The sequence below is a fragment of the Dermacentor silvarum genome, chromosome 1 (assembly GCF_013339745.2).
Source record: "Dermacentor silvarum isolate Dsil-2018 chromosome 1, BIME_Dsil_1.4, whole genome shotgun sequence".
In the NCBI taxonomy this organism is placed as follows: Eukaryota; Metazoa; Arthropoda; class Arachnida; order Ixodida; family Ixodidae; genus Dermacentor; species Dermacentor silvarum.
Window position 1 is genome coordinate 334,816,829 of NC_051154.1, and position 22,457 is coordinate 334,839,285.

At 47.1% G+C, this 22,457-nt stretch overlaps 1 protein-coding gene across 1 annotated transcript in view; it reads left to right on the plus strand.

Annotated features, from left to right (window-relative positions):
- The window catches only part of LOC119443465 (kinesin-like protein KIF11), a 62,050-nt gene that overhangs the window by 34,434 nt on the left and 5,159 nt on the right, over positions 1 to 22,457 (plus strand). Inside the window, exons 16-21 of the mRNA XM_049662185.1 lie at positions 834 to 962; positions 10,673 to 10,840; positions 12,943 to 13,020; positions 15,083 to 15,144; positions 15,736 to 15,835; positions 18,557 to 18,640. Coding sequence (XP_049518142.1) covers positions 834 to 962; positions 10,673 to 10,840; positions 12,943 to 13,020; positions 15,083 to 15,144; positions 15,736 to 15,835; positions 18,557 to 18,640 — 621 coding nt within the window. The remainder of the gene's footprint in view (positions 1 to 833; positions 963 to 10,672; positions 10,841 to 12,942; positions 13,021 to 15,082; positions 15,145 to 15,735; positions 15,836 to 18,556; positions 18,641 to 22,457) is intronic.

The window sequence follows — 22,457 nt, forward strand, 5'->3', positions numbered from 1 at the left end:
GCAGGACCCGCGTCGATGGTAGAAGCCGGGGGGACGCCCGGTTTGTGGAACAGGACCAGGGGGCTCTGGGTCGTGGCCCGAGCCCGGCAGCACGGCAGCGGTCGTGCGAGCGGGGACGAGGCCCAGCTCAACAGGACCCGCGACGATGGTAGAAGCCGGGGCGGCGCCCGGTTCGCAGTGCAGGACCGGGATGCCGGGACGTGGGCCGGCGTTCGGTCCGCTCCATTTCGCTGCACTGCCCGTTCTGTCAGCCTGGCTGCCCCGTCGTTCCAGATGGTCTCTCCCGGCACGCGCACCGACCACATGCACCAGCGACGCTCACTCCCGCGCTTTTCGGCCCCGCACGCCGAACACAAGCACAGAAAAGCCCGCGCATTTCAACTCTCGGCCCCGCACACCGAGCACAAACATTAAATTGACGTCCTCCTACCACAGCTTCCACATTTGCATTCTCCATCCACGACCTAACGCAGCAAGTCGTCAGTGTTACTCGGCTAGAACTTGGCGCTACACATTGTGGTGCAAGGCCGTCATTTGGCTGCTGCATGCATTGTCACAAGTTCGATTCCTGGTCATTGCAATGGAATGCAAAAATAGTTGTATACTGAACAGTGTGTTCGTGAACAGCTTCACATGGTTGAAAGCTGGAGCCATCTATTATGGCAAACTCTCGCAGCCTCTGCTTTTTTAGGGGGGGGATGTAAGAAACAGTTGATTAATCATTGGAACTCTGTGTTGACTCTGCAACACCAGTAATTTTTGCTGACATTACATTTGCATGCGAGCCTGCTAAAGGCTTTCTCCTTTTGCGACACTGTCCTCTGTCTCTCCAGACCAGCAACCAAGCAAGGCTGCAAAAGCTGTGCCAACCTCTTGTTGTGGAGCGCATGCAAGCAGCACAAAACAAGCTGCAAGAGCTGGAAAAACACCGGTTGACTCTGGGGGAGCAGGTTGCATCAATGGTAAGCACAGTTCTTGCATTTTGCTTCACAATTTTCGCCTTGGCATGCTGCTGTATTTTGTCTAAAAGTAGCTGCATTGCCTAGTTTTCTGCCGTCCTCGACTGCGCTTCTTGTGGTTAATTGCCAAGCTTGCTTCAGCGCCTCGCTTCTTGCTTCTCCTGCTTCCCCAACACCCTTTCTCAATCGGCCATATTGAGCTTTACCAAGTTCAACATTCCATTATTTTACTTTGGCCTTGGTTGAAGCTATAGAACCGCATTGCCGACAGCACAAAGTGTGCCCCACTCACCGAAGTATTTCACTTTTTTGGTCACAAGACAGATTTTTCCACGCTTTCACATGATCCATAGTGAGAAGCCAGACAAGAACGCAAGAGCTGCATCACCTTTTCTCGTTGTGAAATTTTTGACTGAAACCATAGGACCAGGCTACAAGGCTACAAAGTTGGCAAGTGGAGATCTCCTTCTGGAACTCCGCGACAAAAAACATGAAAAGTTGCATACCTTAGTGTCTTTTGGCGAAATACCGATAACAGTGACCCCGCACCGCACGATGAACACCACTCGTGGTGTCGTCTCAGATGATGATCTAATGGACCTAACCGAAGCTGAACTTCTGGAAGGCTGGAAAGAATAAAATGTGATCAATGTAAAACGAATTAAGATGAGGTGAGATGGCAAAGAGATCCAAACAAAACACATTATTCTGACATTCGGTACAAGTGTACTGCCCGAGATCATAGAGACCATCAGAGGAGGCCCTACATTCCGAACCCTCTCTGTTGCTTTAAGTGTCAAAGATTTGGCCACAGTTCGCAGAACTGCCGTGGCCGCCTCACCTGTGCTAAATGTGCCCACGAACATGCATCCGAATCCTGTGAAAACCAACTGCAATGTGTCAACTGTGATGGCGAGCATGCCGCCTACTCGCGGAAGAAAGAGAAGGAAATAGTCGCAGTAAAAGTCAAACAAAACATTTCGTTTAAAGAGGCTCGAAGGCAGGTGTCCTACCTGCCAAAAACCAGCTTTGCCGATGTGACGCGTCAGGGGGCAGTGTCGCAGCGGCTTCCGGCTCCTGTCCGGCCCGCGCGTAGTGAGCCGGCGGTGAAGCCATCTGCCCCCTTGGCGGCGGCAGCTAGCACTGCTCCGCCATCCCAGAAGGGGCCTCCAAGGTCTCGTCCCTCGAGAAGAGGCCTTCACCTCGAACAAACCACTCTCAAGAGCGGGTGTCCAGCGTGCCGCATGAGCCGATGGACACATCTTCAAGCCAGACGGCGCAGCCAGCGCCTAAGGAGCGGCGAGAATCTCTCGACCGCTCCAAAAAAGAAAAAAAGCCGGAATCACAGGGCCCGACAAGGGCTCTGTAAGTTAGTGTAAAAACACTAACTTACAGAGCCCTTGTCGGGCCCTGTGATTCGGGCTTTGCAACTTTTCATGTTTTTTGTCGCGGAGTTCCAGAAGGAGATCTCCACTTGCCAACTTTGTAGACTTGTAGCCTGGTCCTATGGTTTCAGTCAAGCATTTCGCAATGAGAAAAGGTGATGCAGCCCGAATGTTTGTGCTGCGAGGCACACAGCACAAACATAGTCTGCAACATGGCCACATAGATACTACAATGGAACGTCAGAGGACTACTTCGTAACCTCGACGACATCACAGAACTCGTACATAAATTTAATCCGAAGGTGCTGTGTGTCCAAGAAACACACTTAAAACCTACACAGTCCAACTTTCTAAAGCAATATGCCATTTTCCGTAAAGATTGTGACAACGCTTCTGCCTTGCCCGGAGGTGTAGCCATAGTTGTAAATAAGTCTGTTGCTTTCCAACAGTTTGCCCTTCACACGCCTCTCGAGGCTGTGTCTGTGCGAGCAATTTTATTCAACAAGCTTATAACGATTTGCTCCATCTACATACCACCCGACCATTAAAACCTCATTAAAACGGAATTTTACAGCCTCATGGACCAGCTCCCAGAACCATACATTATCACTGGTGATTTTAATGCTCATCATACCCTTTGGGGAGACTCGCGATGCGACGCGAGAGGTCGACTCGTTGAAAACTTCCTTGTTAACTCCGGTGAGTGCCTCTTCAATAAGAAGGAACCAACATATTACAATATCCATCATAGTTCATATTCATCAATAGACCTGTCAATTGGCTCTGCCTCACTTTTTCCTGATTTAGAATGGCATGTAATTAAAAACCCATTCGGAAGTGATCATTTCCCAGTAACTCGAAACTTAGTAACCGAACATGACCCTCTTCCCCATGTCTCTCGCTGAAAACTGGCCTCAATTGACTGGGAATGCTTTAGGGAATCCACGTACTTATCACGAGATTTTATAAATAATTTTACTATAGATCATATTTTACTGCTTTTATCATTGACGCCGCTGAGGAGTTCATTCCTCAAACAAGTGGCACTTCATTCAAAAGACGGGTCCCCTGGTGGAATAACGATTGTAGACAGGCACGAAGGAGACAAAATAAAGCTTGGGGCAAACTACGTGAATGTCCTACGGCTGAAAACCTAACAGAATTTAAACATATTAAATCCTAGGGAAGAAGTACGCGAAGACAGGCTAAGAGGGCAAGTTGGGAGAGGTTTCTGTCAGGTATCAATTCCTATATACAAGAGGCAAAAGTATGGGACAGGCTAATGAGGCTAAAGGGAAAAGAAATCCATCCATTGCTGCTAGTCAACGACGAAGTGAACAGCTTGGAAGACCAAGCTGACGCCCTTGGCGAACACTTCGAGCGCGTGTCTAGTTCGAACAGTTATTCTGAGGCATTCCTAAAGCACAAACAATTCGCAGAACGCAAGGCTATTGACCGCAAATGCAGACAGAACGAACCCTATAACATGCCTTTTGACATCGCCGAATTGAGAGCCTCCTTGACTGCATGTCGGAGCTCTGCACCTGGACCCGACAGGATCATGTACGACATGATTAAACACATTCACAGTGATACTCAAATAACGCTACTCGCTCTTTTCAATGCTATATGGGCTGCCGGATACCTACCTACTGCATGGAAAGAATCCCTTGTCGTTCCAATTTTGAAACAAGGTAAAGACCCCACATTAGTAACAAGTTACCGCCCATAGCCCTCACAAGTTGTATCTGCAAACTCTTTGAAAAAATGATAAACCGTCACCTTTTACACTTCCTTGAGTCAAACAAAATTCTTGATCCATATCAGTGCGGCTTCAGAGAAGGACGGTATACAACAGACCATCTCGTGCGCATCGAAGCAAACATTCGTGATGCCTTCATACATAAACAATACTTCTTATCCGTGTTTCTCGATATGGAAAAGGCGTACGATACGACCTGGCATTACGAAATCCTAAGTGATCCGTCGGCAATGGGAATCCGCGGTAATAAGTTTTGAAAGCTACCTACACAACCGTAGATTCCAGGTTAAAATAGGTAATGCGCTTTCGCGTCCATTTATACAGGAAAATGGTGTACCGGTGTGCTCAGCTGCACACTGTTTGTCGTGAAGATGAACACACTTCGTGCCTCATTACCACCGGCTATTTTTTATTCTGTCTATGTGGACGATATACAAATGGGCTTCAAGTCCTGTAACCTGGCCGTGTGCGAGAGACGGGTACAGCAGGGGTTGAACAAAGTGTCTAAGTAGGCAGACGAAAACGGGTTCAAAGTTAACCCCCACAAAAGTTCTTGTGTTCTTTTCACAAGAAAGAGAGGCCTGATCCCAGATCCTTGTGTAGGACTGTGTGGACGGCAAATACCTGTGAACAAAGACCACAAGTTTTTGGGCATCATACTTGACTCCAAGCTTTCATTCTGCACATCAAATATCTCAAAGCAAAATGCCTAAAAACAATGAACCTAATGATTATATCTCGCACAACATGGGGCAGCGACAGGAAGTGTCTACTGAACCTTTATAAGAGTGATTCGTTCACGACTAGATTATGGGGCTGTAGTATATCACTGCCGCCCCAAGCGCGCTAAAGATGCTAGATCCCGTTCACCATTTAGGTATCTGCCTGGCCACCGGCGCTTTCAGAACAAGCCCTATTGAAAGCTTATATGTAGAATCGAATGAATGGTCACTCCCATCTGCAGAGATGATACACCAGTTTCACATATTTCCTCAAAGTACACTCTAATCATGAACATCCGTGTACTAAGATCATTAACGATTTGACGTGTACTACACTTTTCCATAATTGACCCTCTCTGAGACAGCCTTTTTCACTGCGTGTGAGGGAGCTTGACGTTGAAATGGATGTCCCACTCCTCGAACATCGCATAATGCCTCCAGCTAAACTGCCACCTCCTCGGGAGTGGCAGCTGATAGAATGCTATATATCTTTTGTAAAAGTTACAAAGTACGCAGCAGACCTCAAAATTCGAATGCATTTCCGTGAACTCAAATCTAAGTATTCATGTACTGAATTCTACACAGACGCCTCAAAGTCGCACGCTGGCGTATCTTACGCGGCAATTGGTCCCTCTTTTTCTGAATCGGATGTATTGATCCCTTATACAAGCATCTTTACTGCAGAAGCCTATGCAGTGCTGTCTGCGGTTAAACACATTAAGAAATTAAAACAACAGAATGCAATAATATTTATGGACTCCTTAAGTTTTGTAAAGGCACTAATGTCTATAAGAATACACAAAAATCATGTTTTTATTGAGCTTTACACATACCTGTGCAATATTTATTTATCTGTTTCATTTATTCATGTGACAATATGCTGGGTTCTTGGCCATAGAGGAATTGAGGGTAATGAACTGGCAGTCAAAGTGGCCACATCAATTACATCTCAAGCTACTAATCTTACCGCTGCTATTCATGCCACAGATCTCGAGCCTTTTTTGCGAACGAAACTGCGAAACCACTGGCAATGCTTGTGGGACGCCGAAACAAATAATAAGCTCCACTTGATTAAACCACAGCTAGGTTTTTGGCCCTGTGCAACAAAAACACGACGAACTGATGTCCTATTCCGTCATCTCGAAATGGGACACACATATGGTACTCACAATTTTCTGTTGACTGGTAACGAGCCTCCAGCCTGTGGTCGATGTGGTGAGAGGCTGACCGTCCTCCATGTCCTCCAACAGAGAGAAGAAAACAGCCGAAACAGAGAGAAGGAAACATTTTCCTCTTGCATACAGCTATTTTGTCCCGCTCCATCCCTCCATGTTTCTCGGTAAAGAACCACTTTTTACAACCAAAGCAGTCCTCTCATTCTTGAACGATATTGTCCTACATGTCATAAGCCCAATAAATGTGTAGCGCATCCTCTCTCCAGAGGATGCCGCTGTGACAGTAGTTCAGTATAGCACCTGCCTCCAGGCCCTTGTGGTTCAAGAGCCCTGTTTAAGCAGTAGTGCTTTTGCCACTTACTACATGTGAAATAACTCTAATATCTTGCCACTCTTTTTCAATGCATTCTTGTTTTTCATAGTAAATGTCATTAATCATTGTCATAACCTTATTACATGTAGATTTTACGCTCTTTACAGCGACTATTTTTAGGCCCCTTTACAGCCACGCCTCATCTAATGTTTTATCCACGCCTCATAATTAACTATTCATGTACCACTGACACGCCATTATCATCGCCTTGGCGCGCTTTGGCCACATCTGGCCCTTGCGCCAATAAACCCCACTAATCATCATCATCATCATCATCACAAAGTGTGCCTTGTGCATCGGTGAACAATGATGGCACTGCCATGGAGCGGTATTCTCGGTCGATTGCTTTCTGAGATTATGATCGCTTTTACGAGATTTCTCGAAACTCTGCATGACACATGACAAAACAGCCCACGCTGCAGACACCGTCTCAAGCTCCATAACGAGTCCACGTCGGTGGTATGTAGATTTATTTGCGGTTCTGTGAGGAAAGTGCAAATTTCGAGATTCTGGCATGCCGTGATGCTACCGCTGCGCCGACAGGTGGACCCTGCTACAGCCTGCTACATTTTGGCAAAATATGAGAAATCTGTGCCCACCCTGTGCCTAAGGGGTGGCTCGGGTTTTCGAAAACGAAACTAAGTACTCAAGAGCAGTTTCTCCGCGCCATCAAAAGTGACATGGTTGGACCAGCGGCTGCATGAACTACACAGCAGACCAAGTTAAACCTGCATTGTACCACTGTTTCTTCAGTGGGCTGTTGTTTATTTTCAATAGCTTGCGCCCTGCCGCATGCGGGTTGCTTAGGCAGCAGTACAGTGCCGTCCGCTTATAACGATATCGAGAAAAACGAGAAATCCGATCATTATAACCGATCATCGCTATATCTGGACTGCCGAAAAAAGATGCCAAATATACCTTTGCAGTCCCGAAAGGGAAATTGCCACTTGTGATAAAAAAAGAAATCAACGTTGTAGAAAGTAGGCTGTGAAAAATAACTTTTATTTGTACCTCTAAATAGCGTCTTAATCGTTAGGCACGCGGAAATAGAAACCTGCACTTGCTTTCGCGGAAGTTTTGGATTCACAACAGCCGTGCGCATCGCGTCCATCTGCTGCGCGAACACTGGCGGCTAGAATTTAGTGTGCCTGAATTCAGTGAGCGACTCGATCGACGACGTTGCACTTCGGGGTCGGTGTCAAAGACGGGCCATTGTCAATCTCGTCATCACTGCTGCTGCTGTCGTCGCCTCCGTCGCACAATGCCACCGTCTGTCGCGACAACGATGGCCCTGTCTGAGTTCTCTTCGCAGAATGAGCCAGCACTATTTGCACTCGGAAGCTCTTCCATCGAAGCACCACCTATTTCATCGTCAGTAGCGACGTGCTCCCAGAGTTCGGACACCACCATTTTGGTTTCGCCCATGGGGGTTTCGTCGTGGCGCACGAAGCCCGCCTTTTCCATTGATTGATCGGCATGGACACTGCTTCTAACCTTCATGATCGTGGCACTCCCGGTTTTCGTAATCGTCAGTATCGTCCACTGCACGAGCTCATACTTGCAAAATTCGCAGCTTCGTCTCGAGAGACTTTGTCGGTGCACCTCCCGCTGCTTCCGCGGTGCATTTCCGCGCTCGCTGAGAGAGCGTAGGCCGCGCAGGCGTCGCTTGCTTATCTTTCTCCCCCGTCTTGCAAAATCGGTTTCCTCTCAAGGCGCGCACCTGCCGCTGCTTCCGTTGAGAGCGTGCGCGGCAGGGAGCGCAGGCGCCCCTCGCCAGAGAAGGCGTCGCCTTCGCTTATCGCCTTTCTTCCGCCCTCTCCTTGCGCGACCGCCGGTGACGCGGGGGCGAAGCAGCTGGCGCCATCTTGTGCACACTGCACCAACTTGCGATGCTCTCCGTGGCTTTCGCAATCGACGTGTGGGCGGGATGCGCTGCGCGGTAATGGCGGCAGATAGAACTCGTGTAGGCAAACTTTTCGCCCCGTCTCGGTTAAGGGCAACGTAGGAACGCAATTTTTACGATTATTCTGCATGAAAAACGTCATTCAGAAGAAAAATTTTAGTTGTTATATCTGATATGTGGTGAATAACATATCGTTATATATGGTTTTTTTCTCATAGCCCTAATGCACAAGTTGATACTCTTAGCTCGACTCATCGTTATAACCGATATATCGTTATATGTGGTATCGTTATATGTGGACTGCACTGTAGTGCCCAGCCAGACTCTGCGCTTCTCTTCTGTATCAGTTGTATCTTTTGTTCTTATGTAAATCGGATGACCGAAGTTTTGGATGCTGTATGGTGTTTTTCTCGATTTTTCGGTACATATCGCGCACTATCGTACAAATAGCAGCGATGCAAAAAGTTGCAGCCATTCAATTGGTCGCCTATCCCCCCACTTTCGTTGGCGAGGGAATTTTGCGACTCTGGGAATGCCATTCGGCCGCTACTAAGATTTTGGTCGACTAAGCACCAAACAGGAACTTGCATCGCAGGATACTGAATAAGTGGTGCTGGTTTGACCTAGCTGCGTCGTACGGCTGTGACAAAAAAAAAAGTCACTGCCAGCAGGCCGTCGCGGCAAGGTGGTCTGTAACGTCTGAACATATTGACAATAAACCGCCTCGGCGATTGGGCACGGGCGAGACTGGTGCCCGGAAGGCGAGGTCGGGCCTGTGGGCAATGTGCCGGCAACTACTGCGGATGCTTTATTTTGTTTTATATACTTAATAGACAGAATGGCGAAATCTCTCATGTAGGCAGAAAGCTACAAGCTGAATTCGTGCATCACAGCCTAATCTGATAGTATTGCACAGTCAAAGGTCTTGCGTGCATATCTGCACTTCGTGACGGCAGCTGTGCGATGAGCGAAAGGCCTCTGTGGTCACGAGCATCGCGGTATATTAAGTACATGGTTTATTAATGAAGCACAGCACTGGGCATTCAGGAAATCGTTCATACCGCTGGCGTTGGAAAAACTTGATGTTCTCAGGCTATCTGATTATTCGGACGTTTGACCAATCCAAAAAAATCTGTCGGGTGTCTGAGTGTTTTTATACCACGAAATTTGACACGCAGTATGGTAATTTTCACATTCAGAGGTGTAATTGCAATTTCAGAGCAGGATTAATGAAGGTGATTGCAAGTTCTCAAGTTTAAGCATTAGTAATAGCAATAGTCTTGACACAAAGATGAACCCACAATGTGACGTTGGTGAATATGTAGCGCGCTAGCCCACAAGCCTGGCAGAGCTGATAGCAGCTGCGCTACGGCCATCGCAGGGTAACATTCCCCTGCAATAAGCTACGTAAATTTGGAAAAGGGGGCATGTGTATTTCAGAACGAAAGCGTTCTTGAAGAATCAAACAAAATAAAGTATTCTTAATATTGATCACTCAAGTTTTGAATTAAAACATGTACCATAAATCGTCAAATAAAAACACTTTTGTTTGCCAGCTCTACTTGTTCAAAAATATTGTCTGTGAAAGCACGTAAGCGACCTATGCAAGCAAATATTTATGTAGCTGGCATTAGATTTATCAAAATTACTATTGCTTGAACTTGAGAACTTGCAATCACCTTCATTAATCCTGCTCTGAAATTGCAATTTACTGCACCGAAACACATTTTTGGCTGCTCTAGAATGGCATGGGCCAGTAACACCATGTCAGAATGGTCAGCGATTATAATCGGATTTTCAAAAGTTCTTCGTGTCGAAACATTGAATGACCGAAAGACGTGCGCTTGGTTGTCATGCGTTATAGTATTGCAAATATGTTTAAAAATATTTTGCCGCCACAGAATTGCCCATTACATAAAGAATTTTGCAGTACATTCTTTCACTCTTACCTTGGTTCTTGCATCAGCGGCGTTTGTTTCCATACAATGAAGGCTGAATGCAGAGTGCATTAAGCAACCCTAGATGGTCAGAATTAATCTGGAACCCTGCCCTATTACGTCTTTCACAGCCCCCCTTTGCTTTGGGGACTTAAACTGCATCCTTCTATTTTTCAAAAAGTATCTCTTGCACTCTACGAAAAGACCTGAGTACTTCAGCTGCACGGCAAGTGTTCCCACTGCGAGCCACCTGGGACCTATGTTTGAGTGATTGTATTGAGGAGCAAGGGGGGGGGGGGGGTTTATAAGTGAGTCGAAGGATGTCTGAAAACTTTGAAGTGTTCAAAATGTGAAAGGCCCAATTTGGAAAACAAGTTGCCCTAAAAGTGTCATGGGTGAACGGTTAAATCTAGCAACACCAACCTAAGCCTTCTGGACATGCATATTGTCTTACAGTGCCGCCTTGTCTGGGATGAGGTCAGTGCGCACCGCAATCGGCAGGTGCTCCTTATAACATCTATCGTCGAAGAAAATGATAAGTTGCATCGACAGTTGGCCGCCAGCAATGAAGAGATCCGGAGACTTTCAGCTGCAATGGAGACAACAAGCACAGAAGCTGAGAAGGTCAGTCAAAATTCCTTCTTCTGTAATGTTTTTTTCCTCGACAGTTCATAGAATACATTTGTATTTCAGCTTGCTGCAGAAATGATTCCTCTGTCTTCTGTTATGTATGACTGCAAGTCTTTTTCGAGTGCTGAACTCTTATTCAAACAAGTAGAGTGAAACCTTGTTGACATGCTTCCAGCAAAACAAAAAAAAAGTATGAATTTCCGATCATAGTGCTCTCTGCAATGAACAGGCATTGGTAAGGTATTAATGATGTTTTACTGAAAACAATGCAACTTTAGCTATCGGCTATGCTGGTTAATCCTGTGGTCTTTCTTTTATGATTTCTTGCCAAGTTTGTTGTTTATGCACGTTAGCATTTCCTGCAACTCCTCTGTAGTTGTGGGACTGTTTATCATGGGGACATTACTGAAGCTATCTCCATGGCTACAAAAAGAGTGTACAATATTCTGCAACTATGTGAAGAACTTCAGAACAAAATGGTGAAGCAGACTGTTTTCCAAATAAGTGCTTAATTGCAGAGCTTACCATGCAGACCATTTTCTGTCAGTGCATCAATGCTTTGCAACTGCAGCCGAGTGCACACTACAGCAGACGCCTGTTACGTCAAATTTTTATCGACTGTGAAAATCTGTTAATCTTAACATGACACAAAATGATAAATGAAACAGCCTAAACGCCAGGCATAAAAGATTTTGCATTGACATGATGCAAAGCCTTCTTTTATGCACTCATACTGAAGCTGTTAAGTATTTGTTGCTTGCTGAAACTGTGCAATTCTTTGTACCTGTCATAAAAGCTGACATTTCACATTGCTTCACTAACTCAAATGTTTGTACCCTGGTGTTGAAAAAAATGTACATCCTCACCTAGTCACCAGCCTGCAGAGGCACATCAATATCCTTGATTATTTCTCAATATCAGATTGTGAAAAGAACATATGACGAAATGAGCACATAAAAACACATGCACACCATGACCGACACTTAGTGTCGACGCTGTGTTAATGAGCAATGTAAAGCACTGCACATGCTCGGGCCAGGTAAGCGCACTTTGACACGGGTCTCGGGCCGGGCTCGGCCCAAACGGCTTCAGGTCACCCCCAGTTATATTTGCAGTTTCGCAAAGCTGTAGACTATGGGAAATCGAGCAATGATGTAGGTTCAAGCGTCATTCCTCATCTCCGAAAATTCGGGTTTGTGGGGTCTCACACGGGCTCTTGGGACAAAGGAACGACAACACAGTAATGCAAACAAGCAAAGGGGCATTTATTGGTTCCTTTCATACAGCAATGCACACTAGCCGAATTACAACCAACAGAACATTCACATGGGCACGCGACAAATCAAGGAAGTCCGACTCACTGCGACCCGACAGCGAGCGAATATGTTCGCCCCATGCTGTGACACCAGCACCTAGTCGGTGGTGCGTTTGAACGATCAGTGTTCGTCCATACCAGTGCCCCGCTCCGAGCCACGCGAGACGTCTCGCGAAGCGTGGATCGGCGCACGCACGGGACGTCCGCGTTGCTCACCGATCCCAACCCAAAGAGAGAGCGCCTTCGACCTTTTTCTCCCAAGTCACCCCGCCGTTCGGTGGCGTTAGCATTGCGACACTCGCGCCATCTCTCGCAACGCGCCGCAACCACTACGACCGCCTCTGGCGCCTAGCCACGCGGTGAAGCCGGACCACAGGAGATGCGTGAGAGTCGCGCATCCCCACAGGTTAACCTGGTTCATCTCAACGGGAGTCTGTTGTGTTCTCCTCTCGTAAAAATGCCGAATTTGTTGGCTTGTGCTATTGCTGTGCATTTATGGAAGCATTGCTCTGCATTTATGGAAGCATTGCTCTGCTTGGAATATTGGGTGTTGCCTGCTTACAGCGGCACATTACACATCCACAGTGTTGGGACCCATCATGCATTCAGTTTAGTACGTAGTTAGGTTCTGCAATATTTTAGCAGTTTTGCACTAGGTATTGTTTAGGTCTTTAAAAACCTTAGAAGCTCTTAGGTCGCTTAGCAAGTGTTCACATTACAATACATGTATATAGGTAATTTTACATTGCATTTTCTTTTTTCTCTTTACCCCCTCTTTCAGAATATGGCAGCTTTCATCCAGCAGTTCTTTACATCACAGGCTAGGAACAACGACATCATTGCCAAGTGTGATGAGCAGGTTCTTTTGTGTTAATGTTTTCTGGCGGTTCTCTGAGGCGGAGCCTCCCAGAACCCAATCGAGGACAAAGCCGTTTGTTGGGAAACACACACGCAAACTTTTAATGAAACTAGAAAAGAAAATTAACCCACAAAAACAAACACACAAAGATACCACGAAAACATGTAGCTAGAACGCTAATGATATGAGGCAAGTTCGGGCAGGCTGCGGGTGTGCGTATGCACTACAGTCTTGACGCGGCGAAGCGGAGACGAGACGACGAGATAAGCGTTGTTGATCTCATCAAAAGACGTTGTGTCGGAACGTCGTACAGGCTGCCAGAGCGTGGCAGCTCTGGCTCGGTGGGAGAAGACAGGCGGCTCGGCAGCACGAGCCGACGGTGGTGGCGTTCCTGGTCGGGCAGCTGATCGTGGCACTCGGGCTCGTAGCCCGACAGCTCAGGTTCTGCCCACGGATGCAGACGCTCACCGGCCTCGGGCAGCAGCAGTCGATTATCGGGCAGGGTGACGATGACCGGGAAGGCAGGCGGCTTGGCAGCAGGGGTTGACGGCGGCGGCGTCCTGGCCGGGCAGCTGGTTGTGGAGCTCGGGCCCGTAGCCCGACTGCTCTCGTTCTGCCCACGGGCGCAGACGCTCGCCGGCCTCGGGCAGCAGTTCTCGAATGGATGGAGTGGCGGCGCCCAGGAATGGGTTGGCAGGAGGCCCCGGCCGGGTGAAGTCCTGGTGGCTCGGGTCCGGAACCCGACGGCCGTCTTCAACTCCCGATCCGGTGGCCGACCTTGTCCTGGTGCCGCTTCTGGAACTCCTCCCCCTACTGCCAGCGCGGCTCCTTTTTCTGCTGCTCTGGTCGATTCGTCGATTTCTCATTGGCTGCTCGAGGCTCCGTGTTCCTCTGTGATTGGATTGGCTTTTTTTCTTTTGATTTCTTTTCTTGCGCCGCGTGTTCACGCGCCGGACGGTCTTCGGCGTCGTCGTTTACGGCGCGGCGCGGTAGATCGGCGCGCGCTCTCCTTGTCGTCTGCTTCTTGTTTGAAATGCACCGAACCTTGTCGCACACTACACATATCACAGTCTCCTGCCACCGCACCGTGTCGCGCACTACACATCACACCAAGGTAGGCATTTTCTTGTCTATTTTGTAATATATACACATGCATTATACCCTGCTGTATGCATCTTTGCACTCAATCTATGAAGCCCGTACTGTATTTATTCGAATCTAAGCCAGACGCGATTCTAAGCCGAACCTCAAAATTCGAATGATCGGAAAAGGTTTCCTCAAGTGAAAGCCGACCGAGATAAATAGTAAACAGCCACAAAGGGCTAATAGCATTTATTAATGGTATCCGGCCCAAGCCACAGAATTGTTCTAGCTTCCTCGCTGTTTTCAGCGTCGTCGCTGGGCTCTTTGCCACTGTTTTCATCGTACAGCGCACAAACTTCAATGCCATCAAGTGTGATTGAAATGCACCACTTATGTATAAATTAGTTATTCTCTGTGTCCAGCACCACATTTCGCTTAAATACAGTAGAACTCCGCTGATACGATTTTTTACGGGACCGTAAAAAAAATGTAAGAGCCGGGAAACGCAATAGCTGAGAAATGGGAAAAATTGAGAAATGAGAGTACTGTTGAACTGCACACAATATTATTTTAATTCTTATATCTGAAAATAAGTCGTAGTTTTGCCCAATGCTTCAAGCCGAAGCATCGATTGCGATAGCAAATTAGTAGACAGCTATACAATGTAAGGATAATAGTTTTATCGTCCGTATAAATTTTTAAACATTCGCTTATTACCTATATTAACAAGCATGGTGTCAGCACCCACAGGCAAACATGAATACCTACATCACACTCGAAGAGTGCAGACACGCGCTATCAAACGCTGGCGTGATGCAGCGCCGCTGCAGCAGCGAGCGAAGTGACCTTCGTGCACATACAAAGCTATGAGCCGCCGACACTCCTACACTGCCTATACTGTGCCCCCAACACAGATACTGTCGGATTTGATTTGACAAAACAATAAAATATTGTATTTGTTCTTGTTCTTCCTTTGCAGATTAGTGCACTTTTTGCCAGGGTTGAAGAAGCAAGCACTGTGCATGCGTCAGCTATCGAGAGGCAAGTACTACAAAAGTCCCCATTTTGGTATGTTTCCAATGGATTCCTTGATAGCTTGGGTGTGTAGATTGTTTTACATATTTCGTTTGGTGGTACAGTTATTGTTTTTTTTTTCATCGGGAAGTCTTATAAGCTCTTACAGGACTTCTGGCAGCTTTAGAAAAGTGAGACAATTTTTGGGCATCCTCAGTAACACAAAGCCTCAAGCAGCTTTAGTTCACATAAAGTTTGTATTTAACAAAGGTCTACTGAGAAATGGCTTATGGAATTGACTGATTGCTAATCAACACAGAGTAGTGACTGGCAGTGACTGAATGTGCTGTTCTTATTTGCAGAATTAGTTACAGCAGCATGCACAGACTATACTAAGACTGCCACGTTGCATGTGCAACGTCTTTTGCAGTCAGCAGGTCATACCTAAAGCACAGGTCATGATGGCAGGTGCACAGTGACAAATTGCCTGCAACATGCTTAGAATGAAGCTCGCATCTGTCATTAGTTTGTGGCTAATAGAGCCTGCACATCATGTTCATTTCTGATTGTACTCGGTGCAATGAGCGTGCCGTGAATTCCCTTGCCCCATATTTTCAGCAATGCAGAATTGCTGGTCAAGTCCTCAGGAGGCCTTGTTTCCAGCGTGGCTGCTGTGCACCAGGATGGTGCCAAGGCAGCGAGCGATTGCTTGGCTAGGGTAAGTAAACCGGTAGCATTCATGTGTAGTTGGTTACAGATTAAGGATTCAATGGCTGACGTACTTCAAATATGATTACTACATGTATGCCAACCAATAATCTTTCATTTCCTAGTTAGTAGTACGTGTATTTGCTTTCTTCCCTTGTCACTGCATGGACCTCTTGCTCTTTTTCGTCTACAGGTGCATCTTTGCGCAGCATGCTGTTTACACAGAATTGTATTGCTTTCTGAGCACCTACAGTCGAACCCGCTTATAACGAACTCGATAGTTCCAGGAAAAGTGATCGTTTTATCCGTAGTTCGTTATATGTGGACTCTCCTTTCCAAATGCGGAAAAATTTACGACACTAGCTGGCGTCAGCCATTGCGATTAGACACCACTTTAGTCAGAAAATAGGATTTTAAGTACCTTCAATTTTGTTCCCGGCACTTTTCTGTGTCTAACTACAAGTTTACGTTAAAAAACGCCATCTAAAGAGCGAAATATGGCATTGTAGCCTCTTGGAAACGGCGCCCACAACAGGTTCTATTCACCAGCCATTTCAAAACTTTGAGTGGCTCCGCCATCATTTTTCATTCGAGAGCATGATATATTTTCCTATCAGTGGGACGAGTGGATTCTGCATAGAATAGCGAAGTGTTCTAATTGGTTGGGAGCTGCAACTACAGCGGCATGCCAGCACTTTGCCAAGGACTTGCCGTTACAGCTGCAGCATCGGCCACACGTGTTTCGAGAACCGCAACATTTTTTTTCCGCTTCGGATAACAAAGTGTGAATTTCGAAAGGTAGAAGGCCATTGTGAGCAGTTATCAGCAATAACTCAAACGAAGCGTCGGCGAACTGTAACCGCCGGCTTTCCGCAACTTTGCATGGCAGCAGCACGTAGTGCCCTCGGGCCACGTGAATATCGATAGCTACGCTTGAGCCAACAACTCGCGACTGCTTTGACTCGTGTTTTCACGTTGTAGCTCGTACTGAGCGCGATAGTACATAACATATTGCAGGCGTGGCTGAATGGAGAACTGAACAAAAACGAGTGCCGCCACCATGCGCTGCTGCGCGCTTCGTTTGGTAGAGCTTCCATACTTCAGAACTTCACATGCACCATCCTGTATGTATTAAAACTCAACGAGCGCAATAAAGGTGGCTTCTGAGCGCTGACATTGTGCAGCCATCTATGTGCTATAGAAGAAACGAAGTAGACACGTTCCATTCGTCCAATTTGTTTTGAAAAAGAGAATATTGCTATGGGATGAGCTGAGCTTGTCGAAACCAAAGTTTACCAGTATTGCACTTAAAAGCTATGCTCATCGAAATTCTTGTTGGGTTAAAGAGCCATTTTGCCATGACGAGATTCAGATTACTATAAGACAGTCCTTGGGACTGGTGTGTTATGTAACCCCCATTAAGTGTAAATCTACTTGCAACCATGGGGCCGTTTAAATTTGAGATGTAGCATTCAGAATCAAGTTTGGCTCTTTGCATACCGGCAATACCTGACAACCACATTATTGTGTCGTTACACATAATAATGGTTGCACGTAATAACGACGCATGTTACTATCCTTGCACATGGCATTTGTTGCACTACCGTCAAATTCCGAGCAAGCGCCCCCCCTTGAGCAAGTCGAAATTACCGGCAAAGTTAGGGGGGGCGGTTTCCCGGAATGGCACCAAAATTCAAGATGGCCACGACAAAATTTTCCCGCAAAAAAAAGCGCAGTGGGAGTAGCATTAAAATTTTATTGAACATGAACTTTATGAAGCCAAAGATTTGTTAGTGGTGTTTATCACTCTCAACACCACCGTTACTCAAAACCACCAAAAGAACTACATAAAGCACATCGACGCATTGGTTATACAGCTTCTATTCCAGGCAAAATTATGTCCACGAGAGTAAAGTGACGCGTTATGTTCACTTTATTAAAAACCATGTACACGGTGAAACATTTAGCACTAATGAGAGTTCCGATACAAGTGAAGCTCAGCTGCAGTGCATGGCTACCGACGGCAGACAGCGAACCGCGGCTCGGCCATGCTCGCATCGCAGCTGGTGGCGCCGCAAATATCAGCATGTTTTCTTCATCGTGTGAAATTATTGCGAGGAGAGGGTAAAGCGGCAACGACGGTAACAAAACATTGCTCCTTGGGAGCGTCGGCGGTTCGTGCTGAAGCGCCGTCTGCTACAGATTCGAAGTGAACTGAAAAAGGCCTAGCGACGATATCGGTGGCGAGTGATTAGCAGCGGTAAAGCTGCCGGCGATGCCAGAGCGTAGCCGCGACCACTCCTCTGTCACCGAGTGGTCACATCGTTGTGCCGCAGGGAACTCCTTTGTGCCGTGCGAGAGGCAGATCTCGCCGTCGGACGGCGGTCCGTGAACTACAGACCGCCAGCCGCAGTTCGCCCCGATGCACTCGTGTGCCCACTGGGGCGCCCGGGTACGACCATGATTCGATGAAATGGCTCATCGGGGCGCCCCAATGCGCACCGGTGCGATTTGCCGAATTTGCCATCATTTTCGTGGACTGGATGTGGCAGGCCAGTGTTGGTGCGGAGCGGGGGGGCGGCGCTTTCCCGGAACGGCGCGGAAATTTGAACTTAGCAGTGAAGTTGGGGGGGGGGGGGGCTCTTGCACGGGTGGGGGCACTTGCTCGGAATTTTACGGTAAACTCGTTTTCACAGGATGGTACAATTTCATGTGCCCCTTTTTTTTACAGGCAGAAGAGGCTGCCCGCAACCTTTCTGACATACACAAAGTTGTGGAAGAGAGCATCTCTGATGAGGTGGCTTCTACGTCTGCTGTAAGTTTTTGAATTTGCCTTATGAGAGTAAAAAATGTGGCTCGGGGTTCGTACACCTCCTTGAATCTTTTTTCAAATTCAAGGGTTTTGAAGGATTTTAAGGACCCTTGAACCTCGAATATACAGCAAAACTCCGGTGATACGATCCCGGCTGGTAGGAAGTTCGGTGCGATACGAATTCGTAACATTCCCAGGTCGAAGTACATTGCTCACAATACGAAAGAAATTGTCTGTTTTGAATGTGTTGCCGTGCCGCTGCGGATCATACGAACGCGTAAGCAACAGCAGCAACAGCCGAGCCAGCGGGGCAACCGGCACAGACAAGCCGTCGCAGCAGGATCTGGGCGGGATCCATAGTCGCGAAGCAACTGACTACATCACACGGCTGCGCAATCTCTCATTGTCCCCACGTCGAGCGGACCAGACCAAATCACAGCCTAGCCAATGCTTAGCGAGAAAGTAGACGAGGACTGCTGCTGCAACGACGACCGCGGCACAGCTCCGATGGCCAAAACCCTCCCTGCACTCTACGTGCTCGGACAGTCAGTGGAGTGCAAAAACATTCCTGAGATCACTTGCGAGCACTTATACGCCTTTCAGAAGGCGGTCATGGACGATTTGGCCAAGAAGAAAACGTCCCATACCGCGAAAAAAAGAAAAGCCGCAGTTTCGCCTGAAAGGTGAAGCAACGATGGCGATAGCAAATTAGTCGACAGCTGTATTAACTTGTAAACATTAGGTTACTCACTAAATTAACAAGCACGATGTCATGCTTGCAAAGGTAAATATGAACACATCTCGCTCCATGACCGCAAACACTCGCTATCGAAATGCTGGGCGAGGAAGCGCTGCAGCAGCAGCAGCGAGCGAATTGACCTTTGCGCGGTCTCGCTTCAACGTGAACGAAACGTCGAAGGCACAGAGCATACGAAGCTATTGGCGCTAGGCGCACTTTGTCAACATCGCAGATCAGGTTGACAATAAGGTCCGCGCGGGCGCACACTTTGCGCACGTCGCAGATCGCTTTCAAGATATGGCACCCATGTGGGTGCGTCGTATCTGCAACGTGTCGGGTCGCTTGTTGCAATGTACAAGCTGGCTGCACCGCTAAATTTACACGACCACCACATTCAAATGCAACGCAAGATGCAGGAACATTATAGATTGGCGAAGTATCACGGGGAATGCCCGGTAATTCGAGCGCGAAACATTTACGATGCTCAATTCGAACATACCGAGCACAGACAACGCTCTCAGCAGCGTGCCAAATCATGTGGCGGCGCCTCCGACCGGCATTGCTATGACGCCACCATAGAGCGAAAGCTTAGGTGAGACCCCTCAACGACGCGTGGAGAAAAAAACTAAAGAAAAAAAACCAGAAAAAAAAAACCGCGGCGTCTGTCTCAAATGGCAAGGTCGCCGTTTCTGCATAGCGCGGGAACACGCGTGTTCGTGCCGATGTTTTGGCCAAAGCTGTGGCTGCGGCGCAGAGGGAAGCAACGGCAGAGACCCAGTTCAGCCAACGTTCACTTAACGGCAAAAAAAACGAAACTTCAGTGAGTGGGCTAAGCTGGCGCCGGGCCAGCAGGAGCGGCGGGCGCGCACGTAGACAGTCGAAGGAGCAACAAGGGAGTTGAGAGGGAGGGCGAGGGGAGCCACCGAAGTGACAGTTGCCGAGGCCAAATCCGCTTCCCTGCCGCCCTCCTCCATCACCTGTGAGTTTGGGCAGCGTCTGTCCCAGTGGAGCTTAGGGGACAGTGAATGCATTGAACACGTTATCTCTTGTCGAAAATGCCTATTTTTGGTCCTCCTTGGGAAGATTTTCAAGTAATACCCGTAGATCACAATGTCTGATTATGGTATTTAACTTCCTCCATATGCGACGGTCCCCACGCACGCCTGTCGCCGTGTCACCTTTTCCTCTTCACAACCACAATCTCTCTTTCTCTCACCGTACCTGCGCCACATGCGCCCTGAGGTTTCGTTTTCTGCTGTTATCGGGAAGTGAGCGTTGGCTGACGTACGTGGGCAGGTTCGTGGCCCTTGCTCAATATGTGCTTGCACGCCGCGATATTTCACGAATATCGCACCGAATATCGCACCGTTCATACGTGGTGCTATGGTGCATGAATACTTCCAAAATAAGTCCTTTCAATTCAAACAAATTTTTGCGCCCCTTCGAGTTCGAATTATCGAGATTCGACTGTACATGGAAGTCAATGGGATTTAAGTCGGGACCGCGAAAATGCAACGTAGCAGCCGGGAAAAACGCAGCAGCGAGGAAGGTATCAATGGGGTTCCACTATTAGAAATTTTTTCTGGTAAAAATAAATTCGTTTTCTTAATATTGTGTATGTTTTGATGATATGAATTTCGGGTGATATGAATATTTCGCGCGACCCCGCGAGATTCGTATCACCGAGATTTTACTGTACATGTGCTCCTTCAAATCCTTGAAAACTAACGGTAGGAGGCGTCCTGCGAACATTCATAGTAACGAACTCCGGACACTGGCTTGTGCCATGAACACTGTGTATTGGCAAACAATCCTATATATATTTTCTTTTGAGAGTGTCGCTAAACGATTGCTATGTGGCGTGTTCACAGCCACCATCGACAGGCTTGTTTAAAACATTGTTGCCATCGTGGAGCTAGACAAAGCCAGATAAGGAGCCAAAGCATACCACTATTTTGTTGTTTTGCTAGTAGGTTCTCTCCGCAGCCATCATGGCTACATTTTTGAGCCTTAGGACCTAGAAATGCCTTGCGGCAAGTAGGTAAGTTGCAGCTCTTTTGGTTTTAACACTTTAACTGGCAAGATAAGAAAGACTTAACCTAGAATGGTTTCATTGCTTTAGTTCTTATTTACTTCGATCAAATACATGCCAATTGAAATATTATACTGTTTCTTTCAAAACTAAGCGAGATACAGTAGGTCAAAATTATTGTTCACCACGTGGTGAAAGGTAAATGTATGATCTAAAACTGGTCTCTGGCATTTGCTTTGGCAAGGTCAATGTGTGTTCTTGAGATAAGAGCTGGCTTAAAGGAAAAAAAAGAACAAATTTTGCATTGGCGAGATTACGACCCCCACATGCGGTAAGCAGATAACGACGAAGCCTTCAGGTTTTTTGACCAATGCGTCTGCTGCCGCTCACGCTCGACATATTAATCCAGAGTTCGATGGAAACCCGTCTGGCGAGGAATGAGCATAGTGAAATAAAGCGAACACTCGCCAATGGAAATACATGTATTGGAAAATAAAACTTGACGTTTCGGGTCCCGTACGGGACCCTTGATCACAATAAAAGCAAATATGGTGGCTCTTGTTCACTGCATAGACTGGGCATCGGCATCCATAATCGCCACAGAGAAGAAATTACCTGCAAGACTAATGCATGAATCGCTGCACATTCAGACGACGCAACATGCGATAAACAGGACACGTGGGAATCTGCCAGAAATCTACACAAGAGCTCTACGCCATCTATCCCATATTTAAACAAGAGCAACCGCGTTTGCTTTCATTGTGATCAAGGGTCCCGTACGGGACTCGAAACGTCAAGTTTTATTTTCTAATACATGTATTTCCATTGGCAAGTGTTCATTTTATTTCACTATTGACATATTATTGAATACCACTGTTAAGCAGCTAAATAAATAAAGGTAAATTGACAGGCACAGACAAATATTTGCATTTGTCTAGTTTTTGCAGATGCTTTTGTTAGGTCAACAATATTGTTGAGCTACCAGTTAAAGGGTTCACATGACGAGTTGCATTGGCTCAAATTGGGCACTACTAAGCACCGGAAAGTTG